This window comes from Anguilla rostrata, chromosome 6 (genome assembly GCF_018555375.3).
Source record: "Anguilla rostrata isolate EN2019 chromosome 6, ASM1855537v3, whole genome shotgun sequence".
In the NCBI taxonomy this organism is placed as follows: domain Eukaryota; kingdom Metazoa; phylum Chordata; class Actinopteri; order Anguilliformes; family Anguillidae; genus Anguilla; species Anguilla rostrata.
Genome location: NC_057938.1, coordinates 14914321 through 14937234, shown reverse-complemented (window position 1 = coordinate 14937234; position 22914 = coordinate 14914321). Strand labels below are relative to the sequence as shown.

General features: G+C 39.6%; 1 protein-coding gene across 1 annotated transcript; it reads right to left on the bottom strand.

The window, feature by feature from the left end:
• Window positions 1–16660: 16660 nt before the first annotated feature.
• On the bottom strand, window positions 16661–21589 carry ptgs2a (prostaglandin-endoperoxide synthase 2a). Its single transcript, XM_064338580.1, has 10 exons — window positions 21429–21589; window positions 21021–21140; window positions 20702–20845; window positions 20220–20363; window positions 19806–19987; window positions 19372–19455; window positions 18814–19060; window positions 18300–18586; window positions 18033–18180; window positions 16661–17559 (listed from the first exon to the last, which is right to left on the bottom strand). Exons 1-10 carry the CDS (start codon window positions 21487–21489, stop codon window positions 17153–17155), a joined length of 1824 nt encoding a protein of 607 aa, XP_064194650.1. The 5' UTR covers window positions 21490–21589; the 3' UTR covers window positions 16661–17152.
• Between the last annotated feature and the right edge of the window lie 1325 nt (window positions 21590–22914).

Here is a 22914-nt window from a genome sequence, read left to right as displayed (position 1 = left end):
GCAGATAGCAAAATAATTTCCCAAAATAATCAGTCTCAAGAGGACACTCCAGTGGTGTTAACATGCTGGGAGCACAGTCCATCAGAGAAAGCTCAAGGCTTGGTTCAAAATTCTATCATCTGCAAGTTTGTTAAATCCAACACTAGATGGCAATAACTAGTCTTTCTGTTTAGGATTTGTTTAGGATCTGAGAATTTAAAAATGGGTGTAAGAGCAAGCTAACATAAAATTATTCTTCCCCACACAGTGGGGGCACACATGTTCCCTTGGCATCCTCAGTTCTAATTACCAGAACACATTATACTGGTAAAAGCCCATGTATTTGGCATAGTAAGATATAATTTCCCCCATATTGTTGGGTAATGTAAAGACAGAAGGCAGGCAGCTCTTTCAAAGTGCCTGGCAATAAGCCTGAGGTTAACCAGAATGTTTCTACTTCTTTTTTTCCGTCCCTCTTTCTTCTTCTTCTCCTTTTTGGCGAGGGTGCACAACATGGGAGTGTTCACACCTCGATTAAGTGTGAAGCGCTGAACGCGATCTGTCATGTTAAATACTGCACTGCTGCCGTGTGTCCCAGGCATGCACCCTTATGTAGGTGAATGGCAAGAAATCTTTCTCTTTCCCTGTGTGATGTGCAATAATTTCTCACATTCCTGTCAATAAAAAAAAATCAATCATCAATACATGCTGTAACTTAAAACAATTTTAATTCACTATTTCTGACCCCAAAATTTCCTTTTCTTTATTTGGAAGGCCTGGAATTTTGGAATTTGTGCCCCCCAGTTGAATGCGTGGGCCTGTCACAACACCACAGTGTCGTCCAGAAATTCGGGACGAGCTAAAACACATTTCTGCCACCCATTTTGTTTTCACACTGAGCGCTGCTCCCACCAGCTGAGCTGTGTCGTATTCGTGGAGTCGCACACTTCACCCGTAGTTGTCACAGGCACAATGGTGCCTCATCACTCACCAAAGAAGTCACCTCTGTGTGAGGAGACAGAGACAACCCAGCCAACAAAATCCCTCTTAAGGTGATACTATGGCCAATTATATACGACACAACTTAATTCTTGGCCAACACTGACATGAACTAGTTTCAAGCTCAGCTAAATATAGAGCATATGTGCACATATATATGTTTGTAAGTGTGTGTCTGTACGTACATGTATGCATTCACATACATGCATTAATATAAAAAGCACGCATTGCTTTTACACTTTGAACAACAGAGGAATTGTGCGATCTCTGCAGGTTTATGGTTTGGTTTCATGGACGGATGTTGCGCAACATAAAGAGTGTAATTTCACTTCTGCAAGCCCTGCTTGAACATGCAACTTTTTAAATGGCGACATATATGATTTACTCGAATCAGGAAAAAAGTAGTCCAGATGTCACAGTGAAGTATGACATTATGCACGTTACACATGAGCAAACATGCAATGCAAAACGTTCGTTGTTCATTGTTGCAATGCGAAATGTTCAGGGGCTTTTCTTCACAATTTGAAGTTCTTCGGTCATTGGTGGTCCACCAGGTCATTTGCTATTGCTGAGCTCACCAGCGCATTCTTGCCTCCTAGCAATGTATCAGCTAGTTGACACTGACACACACAATATTTTGGCTATGACTCTGATCTATTTATTCAGATTTGTTAGCCTCATGATGGCCTGCTTTCCTGGCATTGACACTTAGTTGGTCCTCGCTGTTACTCTGTTTCAATGAAGTTTACATAAATAAATAAATAAATAAATAAATATAGAGCCAAAGCAAAAAAAAAAAAAAAAAAAAAACTGTGTCACTGTCCAAATACACCGTTTGCAAGTTTACAACACATAAACAATGCAAATTGTGGGTTTTTAAATTGCAAATATTGTTTCTCTTTCCATGTAGTATTTTCTTCCTTTACACATTTTGCACATAGAATTGCCTGTAGTAGTTCTTCGGATTACTGGTAACCTGCCATTGCCCGAATTGACTCCTAGACATTGGATACTTATGTGTAACAAATTGGCTTCCAATCCTTCCATTTCTTGATCCTTGCCTACAGCCAAGTAGCTGCCAAGGAACAAGACAGGTTTTTCCTCCAGGCCTTTTTCCAAATACCAGTGAAGCTCCAAACAATTATCTTTCTCCCTCAGACAAAGTGCCTCTGCCAAACTGGCCACCCTGTAAGTTCGAGTTCGGGTGAGAGACCACTGTGAATCAGTTGAGTGAATGGGCTCTCTCCCTCTTCCTTCCTGGGTGAGCCTCTGACAAATAATGTTTTGGTTTATGTGACTCCCAATCATAGTCGGCACTAGAACAGTCATGATTTGGTCTGGACCACGGGGCACATCACAATGTTTCCAGTTATATAAATTGACATAAAATGTGAAATGTCAGACAGCAAACAATGTGCAACCATTATTTCGTGTGACTAGTCAGTGATTGGTTGAGAGTCACAGAAATAAAAACAAGCAAACACAAATGATTGCGGAGTGTTGCTCCCCAAAATTGAAAAAAAGGTTTTGAGTCAGTCCATCCGGAAACCCAAAAACTTTCACTCAGTCGTAATCTGGGAATTTCAGCGAGTTAAACATTGCTTTGTCATTTCCTTTCCTTCCACATTGAAAGAAATGGCTTAAGATGATGATGCAAAATAACCGTTTGGAGGCAGAGTGCCAGGAAGCCGTTTCCCTTCTTTATTGCTGTAATGCTCTCAACCGGCACTGGCCAGAATTAATGATCCCTGCCTGTGGAGGCTTGTCTGTGGGCGTGATAGGGCAGAACCAAAAGGAAAAATGCTTTCAACTTGTATATCAAACGTGTAGCTTAATTCCACGAGTTTAAATAACTGCAGACGACCCCGGATTTACACTGGCAGGGGGGTAAGGGGTCGAGCCATTTGTCAGCCAAAGCTTATGCAAGAAAAGAAAGTTTGGAGTCACCGGATGTGTTGCAGTGGAATAAACCACTCTGTTAGCCTCTTTAAAGACATCCCTGTTGAAGGAGGGAGAAAGCAAAGGTGACTACACGTGTTACACAACAGCTTACCAACGTCCGTGTTTGCCTGACGTGACAAAGTTACACATTTAAACAGACATCAGGACTCAGGAATGCAACCCCTTTTATGACTGGAGACCCCAAAGCCTTATCTACGAAAAAAATGTCCAGTAAATTTCCTTTGCACTACTTAAAAAAAAAAAAAAACCTTTAGCCACCAGCAGGGGGCAATAAAGGAGCAGTGAGGGAAACAGTAAGAGCTTCCTGCCAGAAATGCGTAGATACTTTCCTCCACCACATTTGGAACTAACACTGCTTGCCTTAAGTTTTCTCTTCAGCATGCATTCAATTGGATTGGATACTTGAATGAAATGTAGTTCAATGAGTTTGGTGGCATTTGCTTGACCTTGATCAGATAAGACGCTTGTGTACACATCATAATTCACTCCTGCTGCTGCCAGCAGTTACATCATCAGTGAAGACAAGTGAGCCAATAGCAGCCATACACTCCCCAAACATAACTGGTGCTTTGGATCTGGGGCATTTATTTAGGCCTCCACTTTATGTCCTTGTCATTGCTCTGATTCAAGTGAATCTTGGTCTCATCTGTTAAGACATTTTTCCAGAACTCTGCAGGCTCTTTTCTGAGAAACCTGATACCTGGCCATCCTGCTTTTGCAGCTAACTAGTGGTTTGCATCTTGCAGTGTAGCCTCTGTAGTTTGTGAAGTCTTCTGCAGACAGTAGTCACTGATCTGGTTGCTGATCTGGTAGGCGTTTCAGACTTTTTCTTCATTATGGTGAAACTTTTTTTCACTTATCAGCTGTAGAGGCCTTCCTTAGCTTACCAGCTTACCTTTTCAATTACAGAGCTGACCAGTGCTCCTTTTCTTCTCAATGATGCTCCAAACAATTTTGATAAGTCGAAGGTTTGGAGTATGTCTCTGTTTTTTCTTATTTTTTCAGCCTCATAATTGCTTCCTTGACTTTCATTGGCACAGCTCCGGTCCTTTGTTGACAAATGGCAACAACAGACTCCAAAGGCAATCAAAAGCCTAGAATCAAGACTAGAGACTGAAAACTGTCTTATACTTCCACCACGGAAGCAATTGAACACATCTGAAAACAGAAACACTCGTGAATCCATGAATCAGAAATACCTGCGATGGAACTTTTTGAATACTAATGAGTTGTCTATCACTATCAGCTATCAAAAACATGAGAAAAGAGAAATGATATTTACCAATGAAAAAGGAAGCACACATTAACTACTGGTGTGATGCATTTGGCTACCAGTATCGTGAGCAGACAGCTGTGTCATTTTCTCTAATCCACATACGAACGCTAAGTTAATATTTCCAAATTTAATAAATACTGCACCCCTGACCACAAAAATGCTTAGCTAACTGTGAGTTGCAACTAAGATATTTGTTGGATCAAAATAGCATTTCATCCGCATATTTAACCATAACTTTTGGTTTTGTGAATAAGTTGTTCTAACCTGTTGCTATGGTGATATTTTATTTTATTTTGGGATTTCTAAGCGGACAATTTGATTGTTTTCACGTAATGTGGCAAAGTACCCAGATTACCTATACACAAATATTATGCATGGCTTGCAAATATTTCAGTTTGAGTAATCAGTCATATTTTTTATTAAACTTTGTATATACATTTAGGGGTTGAGTTTCCCAAGTGTTCACTTTCAATCGTTTGAGCTTTAAGCACTGTATTTACTTAGTGACCGTTGAGTCACTTATCAGATCTGCACACTGTATGCTGTTCCTCTGCATGCTATATTACTACAGTACATATTACATAAGAGGGAATGTGTGTACACTGAGTGAACAACACAATACACCACTTACTCTGCTCTTGTGAAAAGTGCATTTATGAAAGAGAATAGGTGAATTACTGGGATATTCACACTGAGGCTCCCTTCCCCTTCCCCCGGCAATTAAATCAAATCCTCCGCACACCAACACAGCCACAGTGAAAACGAGAGCCACTCCTCTGCATTAGTACGTCATCTGTCAGAATCTTCCAGAACCAAACAATTCATTCACCCTGTGGCCTGCCTTATATAATCATTTTAAAACTCAGAGTAAACAAATGTTTTCCGAGACCAGGGCCAGCTGGTTCCCTTCCTCTCCAGACACATCTCTTCACTGGTCTCCTGACATAAGGAGCAGGGAGATTCATATTGTTTAGCATCAGCCTTCAGTGATGATAAAACTGTCTTAGGAAAATAAACATTTTATAATATTAAAGTTCATATTACAAAATTATGCCATGGCATGATATTGTTATTCATTTTCATTTAAATATTCACCATTTCTAAGTATCTCTTGGAAATATGGCCCCCGAATTGATATTGTCAGAAGGACATCCAGGTTTATGCACAACAATATTTTACACACAATTTTGAATGCCTGACAGGAATATCTGTTCACTGCAACATCTTCAGGCAAATTGGGACCATGCAGACCAGCACCTGGGACTTCTATGACTTCACCCATCAACTTCATTGCTCATTAGCGACTCCTCTGGTAAGGCAAACACGTGCCTGGTAGCTCACCTGCACCCATTACTGCACTACTACAGCCACTAGGACAGCTGACACAGACACTACACAGGCACCCCATAAGTCACAGGAGTTTCCAGCCACCAATGGGGAGGGAAGAAGAGGTTTCCTTGAGTGATGTTGTAAGGGATGTCTGATCGCAATCAGATTTAATCAGAGCTGTAAAACAGGACACCCTTGAGTCTGCACCAGACAGTGTCATACTCTTATGCAGACATGTAATGTGAAGAAGCAAAGTGTCTTAGAACATTAGGGTAGGCAACGCTGCTGTTGGTGTGCCAGAGTGCCAGAGTTTAGTTTTTGCTTTTTCCAAAGCCATAACAACATAATACACCACCAGAAAATCTGAAAATTGCAAAGTCGTGCAGCTTTCCATGGCTTTTGCCACATGCTCAGTTGCATTTAAACTTAGGCAATGCCAAAAGACTCAGCTTCAATCAACACTAAAGGTACTATCCGTAGGTCTATCCAAAGAAAATACTTTGGATAGAGCACCTTAGCAAATCTTCCCTGGAGTCTTAATAAATATGTTTTAAATCATGATAATAATAGTTTAAATAATCATTCAAAATGCACAACATAGCCTGACACGCCTGACAGTCCACTGACATAGCCTGACAATGGTAGGTTTGATATTGAACTTGATGATGTGTCCCCTGGTATGCAGACCACCCTATGTGCAGTGAATCACTGTCTGCCTGGTCAATAAATACAAGGCACTGATCAAGTGTATAAAGAAGACACAAAACAGACAAACCCACAGCAATGCAAACTGATCATTACATCACACGTGAATCACAGGAATGCGGCGGATGTGGTGACTTATGGTGACAGCTTTATTTTGATCAAATTCCAAAAGGATGATGAGGATTTTTGCGGTGATTGACAGAGAGACATTTCCTCATTTATGAAGTTGGTGGATGAAAATATTGTGAATGAAAATATTTCCCTCTGTAGAGTGACTGGTAAATGACCTCAGCTTTTTTTGTGGGAGTATGAAAATAAAGACTGTACTGATAAGGCTGTTTACAAGGATCCCAGGGTTGTCCTCTGAAGTACGCATTATCAGTCCTGCAGTTTTCAAGAGGACATGTATGTCCACTTAAGTAAAAGGCAGGTCTAGAATCAATCAGAATTTGTCCTTAACTTTGACCAAAAAGGAAATTAAGTGTTTGTGTTTCTCTTCTCAGTCACAGTGATCACCTAATTAACAAGGTAAACTGTTTGTTCAGAACAACAAAAAAAGAAACAATGGTTTTATTTACAAAGGCCAAGTCCAAGCGTTTGGCTCCTGTTGCACATAGCTGACTTCACACCAACATGCATCCTGCAAAATAATCAGCAAAAAAGCTTTTGCACAGTCTCATTTAATGAACCTGTAAGTACCCTGACAACAGATCTTGGGAAAATGCTTGGAAATTACAACCATATCGATAAGGTTGAGGCATAATTTGTACATGTTTCTTGTTACCATAACAATAAAGCAGTTGTGCGTAGGACTAATTGTTAATAGCCGTTGTTTTACAGTGTAACACATAAAGACTAGTGTACTAGTCATAAAGTAGCAATGACAATTCCTACTTGCGTGCAGAGGCAATTTAGACAATGACATCATGCACATCTGTGGTTTCTGTCTGGACTTACAGCCAGCTTTTTTCAACCACAACTAAGGTTGACTGCTTGGTGATTCAAAAAAAACTTTCAAAATATTCGAAACACATATTCAAGGCAGACAGGGAAAGTTGTGGCAGTAACAGCATCCAAATATACACATTTGAGAGACAGTTGCTATTATCCAGAATGCCCCATAGGTAAAATACATTTTTGTTCTCTATTACAATTGTTGCAATCTCCCCTGAAGATGCTCCTTCTCTGGCTGATAAAGAAATTTAAATGACAGCATTTTTACTGATGACTCTGGAAGTTATTGGTACAATTTGTCCCTGTGGATTGTCCGCATGATGAATGTGATTGTTTTGACTGCACAGTTTGTCTTTCAACCCAATACACATGCATATATAAGATGAGGTATATCTTGAATTTGCTGTGTATGATTGAAAACAGGCTAAGGCTCAGGTAGCAGCAGCAGCTATGGACTGCCACAAGCATTATAGATATGACTGGTAACAAAACATTAAATAAAACATTCTTCAGAATGACTTTCCTCACATCATTAAAAAAATAGTCAATGGTCAACAGCACATGCTTTATGATTAGTTTGTCTGTGAAGTATTTCATATTTTATCCCCTCCAAAAAACCACAGTGAAATGCTACTGTACACTGTACCCCTGCAATCACTATTTTGTGCACATAGCATGTGATCTAGCATCCTGTTTTTCTCCTCATTTATGTCTGGATACATTTTAGGAGTGATTTTCACGCTCCATAGAATCTATCCAGCGCTTACAGATGTCACTTATGACTTGTGTGCTTGTACGGTACCTCAGATCAAGACTGTTCCGTTGGTTTGAAGTCACATTGATCACAAAGGTCAATCCACAATACTGATTCTTGTTTCCTCTGAGGGCTACATTATGTGTGATCAGAAAAAATGTCATGTGTAGTGCAATGTCATCAACCAGGTTTGGGCTTCTTGCTTGTTCTGGGATAATCTGGAATCCATCTTTCCATCAACTCTGAAAAGAATGTCAGGACTATAACAATTTTAGAAGTTTAAAAAAATAAATAAATAAATAAATAAAGTGGTATAACAATCACCATTTTTGTAACATCTGATCATAAAACGTGGTCTTAAGAAGTCATCAGATATACCGCATCTGTTTTTAGCCAGAAACTAAAGACCCAAATGCATGTCCCACTTCATCTTTGTGACTGTCAGATTGTATTTTTGTCATCACTCTTGAAATAATTTACTTGTGAACATCTTTCCTCATGCTGCTAATTTTTGTTTCCCGCTCTTGGAAATTGTGGTGCAATTTCTTTGTAATGAGAGGTTTCTCAATAACCAACACACAACGTATTAAGGCAGGTTTCTGTGTAATTGTCAGACGTCAAACTTCATGCTTAGAATGATTTGAAGGCATGGAAAAATACTGGAATGCTTCATCAAACATGATACTGTCATTGTCATTGACAAGGTCCTTAGCGATGAGTCCACTATGAATCATTAATGGTACTGAGTGATTGTCTTCACCCCATCTAGAGAGCATTTATTTTCTGCAATAGGGAGTCTTTCAAGATGTCAATTTGCAAGAGCGATTTAGATTAGGGATGCCATGTGAGTGGGATCTCTGGCCAATCAGTGACATGAATTAATGAATTCATTAGGTAGAAAGGAAAACTAGCAGTACTACTGGCCTTGAGGGCCTGATTTCATTAACCCTGCCCTCTTGATTGACTGTTTCCAAGGTGTCCCCATTTGTTTGGCATGGCCTATATATAGTCGCATCTAGTTTATCTTATACCAATGATACATTTGATAAGAAATAACAAACAGGAAATGGATGACAGGTTTACTGGCATGAGCATATAGATAGGCATCTATTTGTCGGAGCGAAACTGGTACATCCGCTGACATGATAAAGCCATACTTTGAAAAGAGGAAGTAGCTTCCTTGTTGAAATATTGATTTGACCGCACCTCTGGCCACTGTCAGCTCCTCAGAAATGCAGCACGTCAGCAGTCCAGACAGGTGAGGCGGCGTGAGGGCCGCGACAGTCTGATCATCTGTGTCATGTGACCGTGGGAACAGACGGTAAGAGCACACCTCACCATCTGGTAGATGTGAGAACATCTCTATCTCAATGCCCCATAGGCTATTGGGGAGGGGGAGTAACTCATTGCTGTGAAACTCATGCTCAGACAGACTTTCGCATTCCAAAGTGGTACACTTTCAACATTTATAGATAGTGTCCCCATTTTCTGCTTTCACTGCTCATAACTACAAATTCACAGTTTGAGACGGCAATAGATTGAAGCATAGTCATGGAAATGAGCTGGAACGTAAACACCTAATTGGTGCAAAAAAGGGTTGATACTGGTTACTTACAGTGCTGTGAGTGGATGGAGAATGCTTTTGGCTCTCCATACACAGCACTTAAGTGGCCTTGAGTGCGTTTAACATGGGCTAATTGAACCATAGCCTGCCTCTGCTTTTGGTGTTGGATTATATGAGTTTCACAGGGGTTGTTTTGCTTAGGAAAACTGTGTGGAGAAGGGCTGCACTATTGTTTTCTTCAACAAAGTGATTCATGTCAGTTGCTTCAGAAATGATGTAATGGTATCAAAACTAGTGAATGTAATGTTGATGTAATGTGTTGATACAAAATAAAGCAAAAAGATTAGAGATAACCCAGTTTTCATCCAGTATACACAAGAATTATTTATCTCAGAGTAATGTCAATATATTTTGACAGTCCTTAAAAAACTTGTAAATATATAACAAGACAGTACACATTTTTCATGAGTTACGTGCCTCCTAAATGGCTGTTTATTAATATTTATGAATGTCCTGCAGCCATAAGCACTTACTCTGTATATAGCAGTAGAGCAATTATGTGGACTTGCCAGGTGAGTTATTATCTGTTTGGTGTTGCTATGGAATCACGGAGTGTTGCAAGAATAGGAAGTAAAACGTGTGCCTTATATGGGTACCCCGGAAACATCCATCTGATAAGCAAACAGGATCTTTTTTGTTCTTTTTTTATGGCAATGTTTATCTCAGGCATCGGGACGCTGTGGTCGCAAAGTAAACTGGGGCGCACGCATGCACGTCACACCTCTTGACTGGGCGAATATCAGCAGAAACAGGGATGGCTGCACGAGAGTTGTGCTTAGTCAGTAGTGAGTCACGAATGGATGATGAGCACTATTGGAGAACCTGGTATAAATGACTGGGGCCTAGTCACCACCCTCCTTAAATCTTCTGCTCACACGGCCTTAAGCACCCCCAGGAATTTCATATAAGGTCTTACTTCCTTGTCAGTCCCAAGGCTTCTTGAATTTCAACAGTGGGGCCAGGGCAGGGTGTGCCCAGCCTTGATCCTTATGGGGTTAATAATTTCCTACACCATAGCCCCACCCTTAGCTCCATTCATTCCATGAAACATCAGAGTGATCGGTAGAACATGGGACTGGGATTTATGAATGGGTTTAATTCAGCCTGCTGCCCCTTCATCCCTGAGAGACAGTGGGACAAAAATAACAAAAACATGTTACATATCTGTCCATCCTACACAACCCCCCCCCCCCCCACCTCACCAATACATACACAGACATACAGATCACATATGTACACTCATCACCCACAACAATGTACAGGTACCTATATATACTGTATAAACAGTGTCTGTCTGAGAATGATTCATTCACACATTGCGGTAATATAGGAGTAATGATTTGGCTCTTAGTCACCCAATGTCTACATTCTTTGCGCTCCTGTTCTATTTCACCACAGTTTACCATCCATCATGCAATGAGAAGGCTTCATAGTTTCCAAATTAGGCCTGGCCTCTCTTCTCCTCTCCTTTGCCAAATATTGAAGGTAAAGATGAGAAACACTCTGCAAACAGCTTTTATTGCATTATCACTGTGTGTCTCACTTATCTTAACTTATTTCTCCCATGGGTTTTCCCGCATAATTAATATTCAATTCAAAATAATGCCATAACTGTCTGTTGAAAACAGAAAACCATTACTTTAAAATGACAGTTATATAAACCAGCTCATTCTCTCTCCTACCCCCTCCCCTTTCCCTCTCTCTCTCTCTCTCTCTCTCTCTCTCTCTCCTTCTCTCTCTCTCTCTCTCCCTCTCTCTCTCTCTCTCTCTCTCTCTCTCTCTCTCTCTCTCTCTCTCTCTCTCTCTCTCTCTCTCTCCCCCTCTCTCTCTCTTCATTCTTTTTGACATGGGCTGGGTTATTCCCAGAACAGGACCTGTTGCATGTCAATAGACACACGGCTCACCTGTTTTCCTTCTGGGAAAGGGAAAGAGTGGAGGCAGAAGGTTTAATATGAAAGCTCTTGTGCTGATTTACAAGCCTGTATCTCCTCTCCCAGTCTGTGAGCTGAACACCGGCCATTCTGGCTCCACTGGTGTGCAGGTGTAGTTTGCTGATACATAGCTGGGCTGTGACAGTAATGGGGTTTACATATCTGAAATATTTGCCACTGGTTTTCTTAAGAATGTAAAATATGTGTGGCAAACATGGATGCGTGCACATCTGTGCACACTGCAGACACAGCTTTCTGAACTCACGTATGTCGGCTTGTAATGTACTTCAATCTCCACATGCAAAATGCCTTTAAAACAGCCCTCAAATGAAAATGTGGGCTGTTTATCAAATGTCGGTTATTCAGTCCAAGTTTTTTTGGATGGTTAACAAGGCTCTTCTCATAATTGCTATAGTTGTCATTGATTATTCTCAGAAAAACATGTGATTGTACATATCTTGCTTATTTGTGTTTATATGATTATTCATGATAGATAATCTCGTGTCTGAGTTGTGAATACACCAACCCTCAGAATTCACCCTCAAACATTCCAAGATTTGAGCATATGTGCACATGCTGTATATGTGCAAACATACACACACACACAGGCACATGTAATGGGCGGGGGGTATGGGTACCCAAGCACTGCCTCTTTTGCCCCAACTTCCCAATGTGCCCCATTGATTTGATAAAATGATTTATAATTATACAAATGTTCCAGTCAAGTAATTTGATTGGCCAAGAGGCATTTCACAGGTGCTGATATACAGGATACATTGTTGGAACTAAAAAAATCAATGTTTTGAACTGAATTTTGAAGGAACTATATTTGCTGGCAGCAAATGAAATTAAACAGTGTTAACATGGCAATAGTCATAGGCTGAGGTTACAGTGTATGTTAAGATGTTAGTTACTGTATTGGCTGTGATTATCTTCAGCACTTGTCCTCTCATGTGATAATGCTTCAATATTATTATCGTTATCGTTTTTGTCATTCATTTTCATTCGTTAATATTCGTAAACTATATCTCGAAAAACACGTTTTCAACACAGAAAAAGTTACGTCACAGTGCACCTAATTGCTTACAGGGGCACACGCTCACATGAATGAGTATGAGGCTGTGATTAACTCATTGATTGACAAAGCTGAAAAGGGTTGAACTGAGAGAGTTGCCGGCACAGAATAGATGTATCGGAATACGTTGAGTATTAAACCTTCACCTGGGCTTACATTAATCCACCATCATTATTGTTTTGACAATATAGCTATTTTGATATCACTACTGTTAATATTACCTATAATGTTACTTGCGATAACATTCTTATGTTCATTGTTAATAATGATGAGGAATTATGAAAATGCCATTAATTTCACTCATAGGCCTCTGATGTAACGTAATCAGTATTGTAGCAGTAGATCGATTATCAATGCAGAAAAGTTTTTGTGTGGTGGGGTGTACAAATAACAAAACCAAGAACACCAATTTTAAGTTGTGTGTCCTCCCGTGCAAAAAGACTAAGCCAATGAGGAGAAAAAATTGGATTCAGACCATTTAGATGTGATGGTAAAGGAGGAAAAATCTGGGATGCTGAATTTGTGGTCGCCATTTTGTCCTCCAAGCCATTTCACAACAAAACCAACATCCCATGTTTAAATTTGGTACTCAAATTCCAGGACTGTAGCTTCACGGTTTTATAGAATCAAGGCTAAAATGTTGCAAACCCGTTATTATCACTTCACATTTATTTAACGATTTCATCTTCATTAATACGACCATTAATAGACCAACTAATCACCAAGTTGGACAAAAATGTATGATCTATATACATTTTCTAATTTTTACATGACATAGGCATAGTATTGCTACTGTAATGAATGAATTCTGAAGATGATAAAAGCCAGTGTGTTTATTGTTATACTGGCTTGTTCGCGATGGGTCCAGCTATGCCGGTAACAATGGGATAGCCTTCTGGGAAAAGTCGTAAGCGCTGTGTCATGGCACGCATGCTCTGCGTAGATTGAGTGGGAATTTTCCTTTCCCAGCATGTGACACAGCAGGGGAGAACTGAGCCATGGCTGTATTGTGTTTGGAAACACTGTCGCATTCCTGCCATGGCCTCTGGAGCCTTGCTGTTTTCCTTGGATTGGAGAAGCCAGCCATAATCTAAGATCCCCAAAGTCTGGGCCTCTCACCAAATGTAGACTGATGATACATCAGCGATTTTCTTTAACAGGATCCAGGCTTTACCCCACAACTGTTATTCCTCAAGATTATCGTGCTTCAAATCACTTTCAGGAAATTTTTTGTATTTTGTGTATTTTAAAGTAAACCAGAAGGGAAAGTGCCTGGAATGCACATTGCAAGCCTGTTGTGGTTTGGTTTATTATCTGGCAAGCAAGCTCCAAGTGGTTTACTGTAAGTTAGATCATAGTTCACGTCCCCTTTTTACCCCGTGGTCTTGTTAACGTGTTAACGCGCACACAAAGACACGAACACACACGCATGCGCACGCACACACACCCACACACAGGCACACAATCAGTGACATCACTGCCTTATCTAGAAATTTCTGGTACAATCTCAGAATTTGAAATGTATTAGAATTGTTTTTTCTCATTATATATATTGCAATTCATTTGGAGCTCTCAGGTGGTGCATCCAGATAAAGTTCTCATTGCAGTGATGGGTCCAGAATCATATCTGGATCAGGTCTGTGCTGGCTGTGACCTAGAATGGAAATTTTAATGCTTGAATTATTAAGTTTTGATGTTGTAATTCTCCCCAGTCTCAATCCCAATAAATGGCACATCTCTAATGCTGGGATTCCAAAACTGGACTCCATTGAACATCAGGATTCTATTCAGGTATCCCAGAGGGCTTTCAGTTAAATTAGAGATTTACCCATTTTAAAATGACATTTCTCCTATTTACATATACTATGTTATAGTTTGAACCAAAAATTTACTTGTGAATAGGTGTCAGGGATGTGTGTGGCATTTTCACAGACCACAACCACAGATAAGGTGGCTAGTATTCAATTGTTAGCACTTAGTTATCAGCAAAGACATAACTTTGATTTGGCTATGGACCGCAATTTTAGATTTCTAATCATGCAGTTCACACGTGGGTAAAGTTCTGATTCTTTAATTTTAATAAATAGTATTTTTACACGTTTGGTTTCCCCATGAAGAAATTGCAGCACTCTTTAAATATAGTCCCCTGATTCCAGGGTACCATAACACACTTCAAGCAGTCATTGCATGCAAAGGATGTGTAACAAAGTACTAATCATGACTACTTTCATTTACATTAATATGCCACAAACATTATGGTGCCCTGAAATGCAGGGCTATGCATAAAAAGTGCTGTAATTTTTACATGATGAAACCAAAATGTATAAATACCCTTCAAGAAAAGCTGAGAATCTGCACTTTAACATGTGAATTATTTGACTGCAAATCTAAATTGTGGAGTACAGAGCCAAATTAAGGAAAAGCTAATTTTGTACTGCCTCCATTCGCTGTGCGGTCTTCTACTTCTGCAATGTGATGGGAAACAGGCCTTCTTGCACTATAATAAGATATTATATTGCAAAGCAATAGTTTGGGGTATGAGTACTTGCAGTGAAACAAATTATAAATAAGCAAAGATTTACGTGCAAAGAATAATTTACAATGTTTTGCCAAAGCACTTCCCTTCTTGTGAAAATTACAGTCTATATACCATATGTGTATTACATCTGAGCATTGCTGTCTTATAGTCTTTTAAAGTTTTTTTTAAAAGCATACAAGTGGGGGTATTCAAGTAGTCTTACACTACATAAAGAGGCCTCATGTAAGGACATGCTGTACACATTTTCCTCTGCATTATCACCAATCATCTGCCTGCATGGCTGCCACAGCTGTCTCAGTCCAGGTCTTTCCTGGCATATTCCACTTGCTCATACAATGTGGGAAAATGGACAAAATTGAATTCAAGAAGTGAAAGTGCTTATTCTTCTGGCTTTTTTCTTGTATCTGCACAGTACTCCATTCTAACTTATATCATATTACTTCTTTTTATTGTCAAAAGCCTTGAAATGAAAGAGAAATACGTTTTTACTACATGAAAAAGCAAGTGCCTACAGGAAGGTAGATTTTTAAAAACTGTTATGTGTTTTTGATGTGATCTTAATATACCTGTATCGTGCATACAAATTATGATATATATGAAGTAATTACTACAGCATGAAAGGAGCCCAGAATCCTGAAGGCGCTGAAGTATAATATTAATCTAGAAATGCAGAAAGAAATTGGTCTGCAAACAGAGGAAGACCATTTCCACTGCTGAGGTGGGGGGAGGTATAAGGACATGGCAGGCTGACGGTAAGGCCACCCACAGTGGTGCAACAGTGGTACTGCAAGCATGAACCTCATAAACTGACTGCAACAAGTCAGAGGGTGGAAAGGTAAAATTTAAAGGAGAGAAGAGTGTCCCCATACACTATATGACCAAAGTATCTGAATACCTCATGGACTGGGGCTGGGTTTCATGTTTTGGGCTAGGCCCCTTATTTCCTAGTGAAAGCAGATCTTAATGCTACAGCATACGATCACATTCTAGACAATTCTGTGCTTCAGTTTGAGGATGGCCCTTTCCTGTTTCAGCATGACAATGACCCCGGGCACACAGTGAGGTCCACAAAGAAATGGTTTTGACGAGAATGGTTTTGGAATAACTTGACTGGACTGCACAGTCCTGACCTCAATCCCATCCAACACCTTTGGGATCAATTGGAAAGCCAACTGTGAGCCACGCCTAATGGCCCAATCAGTGCCCCACCTCAGTAATTCTCTTCTGGCCGAATGGAAGCAAATCCCGCAGCAAAGCTCCTACAGCTTGTATAAAGCCTTCCCAAAAGAGTGGAGGTTGTTATAGCAGAGAAGGGTGGAGCAACTCCATATTAATTCCCATAATTTTGGATAAGATGTTGTTAAGATGAGATAAGATGTCAGATACCTTTGGCCATATAGTGTATCTTTTATGGTTTGTACTGTAGAAATTCTGTATTCAAATACTTTCATGGAATTTAAAAGACTACTTCATGCTGATCAAAGTATACCTGAATTGTGGCTTTTAGATGAGCAGAGTCAAGAGGACAAATCGTTTGAACAGGCAAAAGAGACAGCATTTAATGTTTTGTTACAGCAAATTCTTAATCTGAAAAGTTCAAGTCACAAAATACTGGCCAAATAATACTCACAAAACAATATTCATTATTGCTGGTAAGCTCCAGATTTGCAGAAAGAACATTTTTATATTTTTAAACTATTATACAAAATATCTAAAGTATGAGTTGTTAACACTTTCAACAATTTCAACAACAGCATGTGAACAAAACAAAAACAGAACTGGCATTTTTAAGCTTAGCTTTGAGGTCTGTTGAAAATTTGTAACCACCTGTACAATTATAAAAATTCCTGAAATTGTTCCTTAAATTACAGTTTTAAAACCATTTAAATAACAATTCTCAATATAAAATATATTTTTAAAAACAACAAATAAATAGAAAACAGAATAAGAAATAAATAAATACAAAATAAATAGAATAAATAATTGTAATTTCTTTAAGAGAGGTATTTTTTATACAGTTAGTTTTCAAAGCTCAGAAGTCCTTTGTTTCAATAATACAGTGGGGTTCATGTTGGTTGTGTCCGCTGTACTCATGTTGATGGTGGCTTGCTCCATGCCTTTTAAGTCAGGCACATAAAAGGACGCCATTGGGCAGGGGCCTTTGACATTGTGGCACACCAAATTGCGCAGGGAGGCAGTGTTGACGATCTCGAATCCAACCTTCCCGCCAAAGGTGCTTGGCATCCAGTACTCCGGGGAACAGATGGGGTTACCCATCAGCCCTTTCAGGGAGTAAGGGGCTCCCATTTCCACCATGGTCTCTCCAAAGACAGCATTGGGCCTGGGCTTCTCCACCAAGAGCCCGGGGTACAGCTCCACTGCGTCAATGTCTCCGTACATCTCCTCCAACACAGCAGCCATTTCAGTCTCGCCTTTAGCAGATTCACAAGAAAAGAACTGTGGTTAGCGCCACTAGTTTCGCATTGGGTCACACAGTATCTGTGTAACTGCAACAGAATTTTTTCAATGTTCTTCTCAAAATGGGAGCCAAAATAAATAGTCTTCACAAAGAAATATATATTTAATCAAAATTATTGTTTGTATTTCAAAAATTCCAATCCAATCCCAAAGACATTGCCCTATGCCCACACCGGTCAGATGGGGGGCAGAAACAATAGCAAGGAACATGGTAATAAAACATCTACAGCTTTATAGATGAGTGAAATGCCTGGTTGTATTTTCAATCTTCTGGAACTGAAGAACTGAAGTATACTTGAATTACTTATCCTGCAGTCCAGTATAAGAACTCTCTCAATACTATACAGCAAAAGGCTTTAGACTCGAGAACAAAGTTTCTGTTTGAACGGGGGGGAGGTTATTTACAGTAAAAATGCCAGTTTCTCACCAGTCAAGTCCTGGAAGGAGCTGTAAGGCCTCATTGAGAAGCGTCTCCTGTAGGCGTTCAGGGACTGGAAGCGCATCTGCCGCGTGTGTTCAATGGAGTTGGCCGCCACCTTCATCACAGCTGCCGGAAGGTTCTGACCACCGGCAACCTGTCATCGAGAGAAATCGAGAGCAAAAAGTTCAGATGCGGGTACAATCGCCTCTTTACCAGTTAGGAAATAGCATGGAAAAATATATATTTTCAGTGTAGCTGGTAGGGGGAACTCACCCTGCCGGCGATCTGCTTGGTAAAAGACTCCACCAGGTTGCCAATGCCGTGCTCCATGACCAGCGAGTTGTTGAACATGAACTGCGGGTAGCCATACTCCTGGCCCTGGATGTGGAACGAGTCGGGCATTAACGGGTGCCAGTGGTAGAGGGCATTGAACTCGGAGGCAATGCGGTTCTGGTACTGGAAACGCTCATTGAACAGCAGCTCCGGGTCGAACTTCAGCTTGAAATGATAGCCACTCAGGTGCTGCACGTAGTCCTCAATCACGATTTTAATGGTCTCGCCTGGAGGGTAAAACCAAGGTCAATACATACAAGTTATTACCATTTTCATACTTTGAATTTTCTGCAGATTTCACACTGAATATTTGTCAGTACTAGTGATTTTATCATATATTATGCAAACCATCACATGACTCCGTCTATTCTTTGCGAGTAGGATTTTTGGCTCATTTGCAGGAAACTTCCGGAACCTGATGTCATAATGCAGAGAGGACTGATGGGTGACTCACCAATGAGGATGAGGCGGGTGGTCTGAAAGAGGCGCTCGTCATCCCAGTCGGGGTGCTCGCTCTTCAAGATGTCGCAGACGCGGTTGTGCTCGCGCAGCCAGATGGTGGCGTACATCATGAGGCCCGGGACCAGGCCGAAGGCCTCGTGCCCCACGGCAAGCTTGTGCTCCTCAGGGACATGGGGTGGGTAGTGCATCTCCACCTGCACTTGCTTCACCGTAGGGGGGTAAACCTCGCCATCCAACACCTGCAGACATAGCAGAGTCCCCCATCACAATTTGAGTTGAAACACACACTTGCGCAAATAATTCATTTGTAACAGTTCTACAAGCATACAGTACAGCTGAATTGAGTAAACCAAAAAAGGTTGTATGTACTACCGCAAAAATTCAGGTGGAGCGTTAAGCCCAAAAACTTCTTTTAAGATCCCCCCCTCCCTTTTGTTGAAAAAAAGGATCATTGCCCCCATTCATTTCTAAATATACAATAATTCTACTAATAGAGCCCATGAATTAACATTAATTATTTGATTTAGAATCAGATTTCCCATATCTGTACCTGGTAGTTGAGTTTTCCATCTTTGAAGAGTCTCAGTTTGCGCTGTCTCTCCAGAGTTTCTCCATAGATGTGAGACAGGTCAACCTGAAAAAGCATAAAGAAACAGGTCAAACATGCATCCAAAAGCTGCAACACAACATTTCACATATACTTCAAAAAAGGGGGGGGTGGGGGGTGGGGGATATGCCTACGGACTAGGCCAATGTCTTGCCTCTGGAAAACATAGACTTTTAACAAAAGCGATTAGCATTTAGTGTGGTAAATAACTGACCCCAGACAGCTTCTGGTTTGGAAAAATACTTTTTTTCATTTGAATATTTTAGTCAATTTATTCCCCAAAGTGTACAGTATAAATCTGAATGATTCGCCTGGGTTTATCTCATCAGTCTTAGTTCAGCATTTTCGCCCCACACTCCTCAAAACGTGACACTTACGCCATGACCCAGGGCTTTGGTGAAGGCCGGTCCCTTCTTCATGTCGGATTTGAAAAACTGATGGGTGAAGTGTTGAGCAAAGAAGGCAAACATCATATTGCTTCCTTGAGGATCAGGAATGAAGCGCTTCCTCAACAGCAGTTTCTCCACAATCATCTTAGCATCAGGAAGGGTCGTCCGCCCTGTGAGACAAGTCACAAGCAACAACTTAGACAAATCACTCCAACTGCAAAACACTGGGAAACCTGTTTTGCCTTTTTTTAAATTACAGACAAAATGTATATTTCCATTAAAATATAACCTTAATTTGTGGGTAATGTTAGTGCAATTACAACATGTAATGACTATATTGGCATTGATGGGGGTTTTTTTTTCTTTCAAGAATCCAAAATAACTGCTTTGTAATGCACTCACCTGCAACTCCCATAGGTGTTGGGCAATTCTTGGATACTGGAGGAAGAGTCCTTGTGTAATATGACAGGTTTGAGTACGCCTCCCAACTCTTATAGCTGTAATCTGCATTGTAGGTTGGTGGGCTATCAATGTAATGTGACCGAGCTATAACATAAGAAAAAAAATTAAGTTGATTGCACATGTACCACAAATTAAGCTCCTGGGTACATGTATGAGTATTACTGTGTTGTTCTCTACTACATACACACATTTAGAAATTATTCAAAGAAAACTACTTAATAAAAATATAAACACATAGCACATGCCTGCACAGTAGAATGTCCAGTGTTAATTCAGCTCGAACAGACAACATCTGGTCCCCATTTGAAACCAAATGTGATCTGTTAGAGTTGAATTAACACAGGACATTTTGCAGTGTATTTAGCGAAAGTCATCTTTGACAGTCAGTACAGTAAGATTTGAGAGCCATGTTTTAAACTTACATGTCAACACATAACGCATGATAGCGTTCCTTAAAAAGGAAATATTGTTTATGATGTTCCATATTCCTTCAAAATGTGTCAGCAGGTAATGAACGGTATTTGGATTCGGTTTTAATGTAGTTTTGAGCCACGTGAAGAATTCGGCTGTGAAAGAAAGAAAAATATTAATCATGATTATTCAAGAAATCAAACACAGGAAAAACAGTAAATATGAGCTACTTCAAATGTCTTCTTGGGAGGTTTGTTTTTTAATATATATATATATATATATATATATTATATATATATATATATATATATATTTTAATTATAAACTTACGAGTGGTGCAGTTCTCTCCGTAGTATCCTGTCCTGGTGCAGTCGCACTCATAAGAGAACTCGCCTTTAGACGTACAGACGCCTCTGTTTTGGCATGGCTGTGCACAGCATGGGTCACCTGCTATAGATTACATATTTACGATTAAAGAATGGTTAATAAATAATTTTAATAAAAATATCCAAATATAAACGAATTAAAATATTTCAAAATATATTAGTTTTTATAGTACCGATAAAAGAATAAATAAGAATAAGCTGGGGGAACTATCGGTCAAATGTTATAAAAATGATCAAATACATTGATTTGCACGATACTTGCGCACTACAACATTATAAATACGTGAATGTTGCAATAAATAATCTCTAAAATGTACGTTTTAAAAAAAAAAAAAAACAACAAATGTCTTACCTGCTTCGCAGAGAAAGGCTACCGCTTGTAGAAGTAATATCACTGATAATATTTTATTCATTCCAGAGCCTGGTCCTATGCTGTTCGTTGCTGTTTTCAGATGTACAGGTCTGCCTTCTCCCTGCACTGTTCTACCACTTCTGCGGTTGTGAATGAATTCCTGCTGAACCACTCGAATTTATACAGACTATCCTTGCCGGAAGCGAACAGACATGGGCCAATCACTTACGTAGCAGTTATTTGGTAACGTGACGAAAAAAAGAAAAAAAGAGAGAGAGGAACGATTGAGGATCATTTGTCTAAAATCGTGATCTCATATTTTGATTCAGAAATTACGAAATAAAACGGAATATTTTATTCATTCTACTATGCTGACCTCTTTCGAACCCTGTTATCCCGGACCCTCAGTCATATTCACTTTTGATTTTTATGCGATCTTATGAAATTCTAATATTTAAAAAAGTGATTTAATGAAATTATGAAAATGACACTTAGAGTGGTTTTTATTATTATTATTATTATTATTATTGTTGTTGTTGTTGTTGTTGTTAGCAGTAGTAGTATTAGTAGCAGTAGGCTACATGGTTATTGTTAATAGCCTATTATTATTATTATTATTATTATAAACATGTCAGGCGCTTTATGACAAATGTTACATATGATTTATGCAGGCTATATAAGGGGGACAAAAACGGCCAGGTGTAGTGAAGGAGACTGAAAAACCAAAGGTAAAACTGCAATTACATGCAGTTCCTTGTTCAGCATTGCAGCCTACATAATAGATGCTTTCAGGATTTACAAATCTCATCATACCGGAATTACTGAGAATCCTATTCAAGCCTGAAGAGTTGATCTTGTGAAATTAATTTCGGCCTTGACGAGAAAAAATGTAGGAATATCAGCCTACAGACTTGCAATGTAAAGGTTTGATACGCTATATCGCGCTGTTTCCAAAATGCCACACAACTACACAGAAAGAAAGAAATCTTTTTTCTTCTCCAAGAGAAAAGTTATTTGAAAAACTACCGAGCAATCCAAATAAACCATTTAACCACGTGTGTACACCTACAACATGGATAGCTTTTCAGTTTACCTCCAATCACACAGGTATATAAGCCACAGGTGCCACTTCCAGCCGAAATCAAAAGAGAAATAACATTACTTTACCGGAAACAAATTATGATGGCGAATAATTTGGCTAGACCTCTATGTGCTAAATTACAGGGGGTAAATTTGTCTCTATATGTCAAGTGGGATATCGCAAACAAACCAATAAATAAATAAATATTAAGGCTATTAAAACCGATCTTAGGTTTTATTATTGGGAACTGCAATAATTGTATGTATATTTACCCGTTTTTCTAAACAAGAATGAAAAATGCGAAGCACGACAACTCCATTTTATTTTATTTCAAACCCCACGCCAATCCAAAAATTCCGCGCGTAGCCGATTTGGTAAATTGGCTTTTTGCGCCCTCTCGTGGAG

Coding starts and splice junctions, on each gene's coding strand:
- ptgs2a (XM_064338580.1), bottom strand. CDS start 21,489: ATGAATAAAATATTATCAGTGATATTACTTCTACAAGCGGTAGCCTTT. Junction 20,364..20,701: donor CATGCGTTATGTGTTGACAT/GTAAGTTTAAAA, acceptor CTTATGTTATAG/CTCGGTCACATTACATTGAT. Junction 17,560..18,032: donor CTCCTTCCAGGACTTGACTG/GTGAGAAACTGG, acceptor AATCTGCTAAAG/GCGAGACTGAAATGGCTGCT.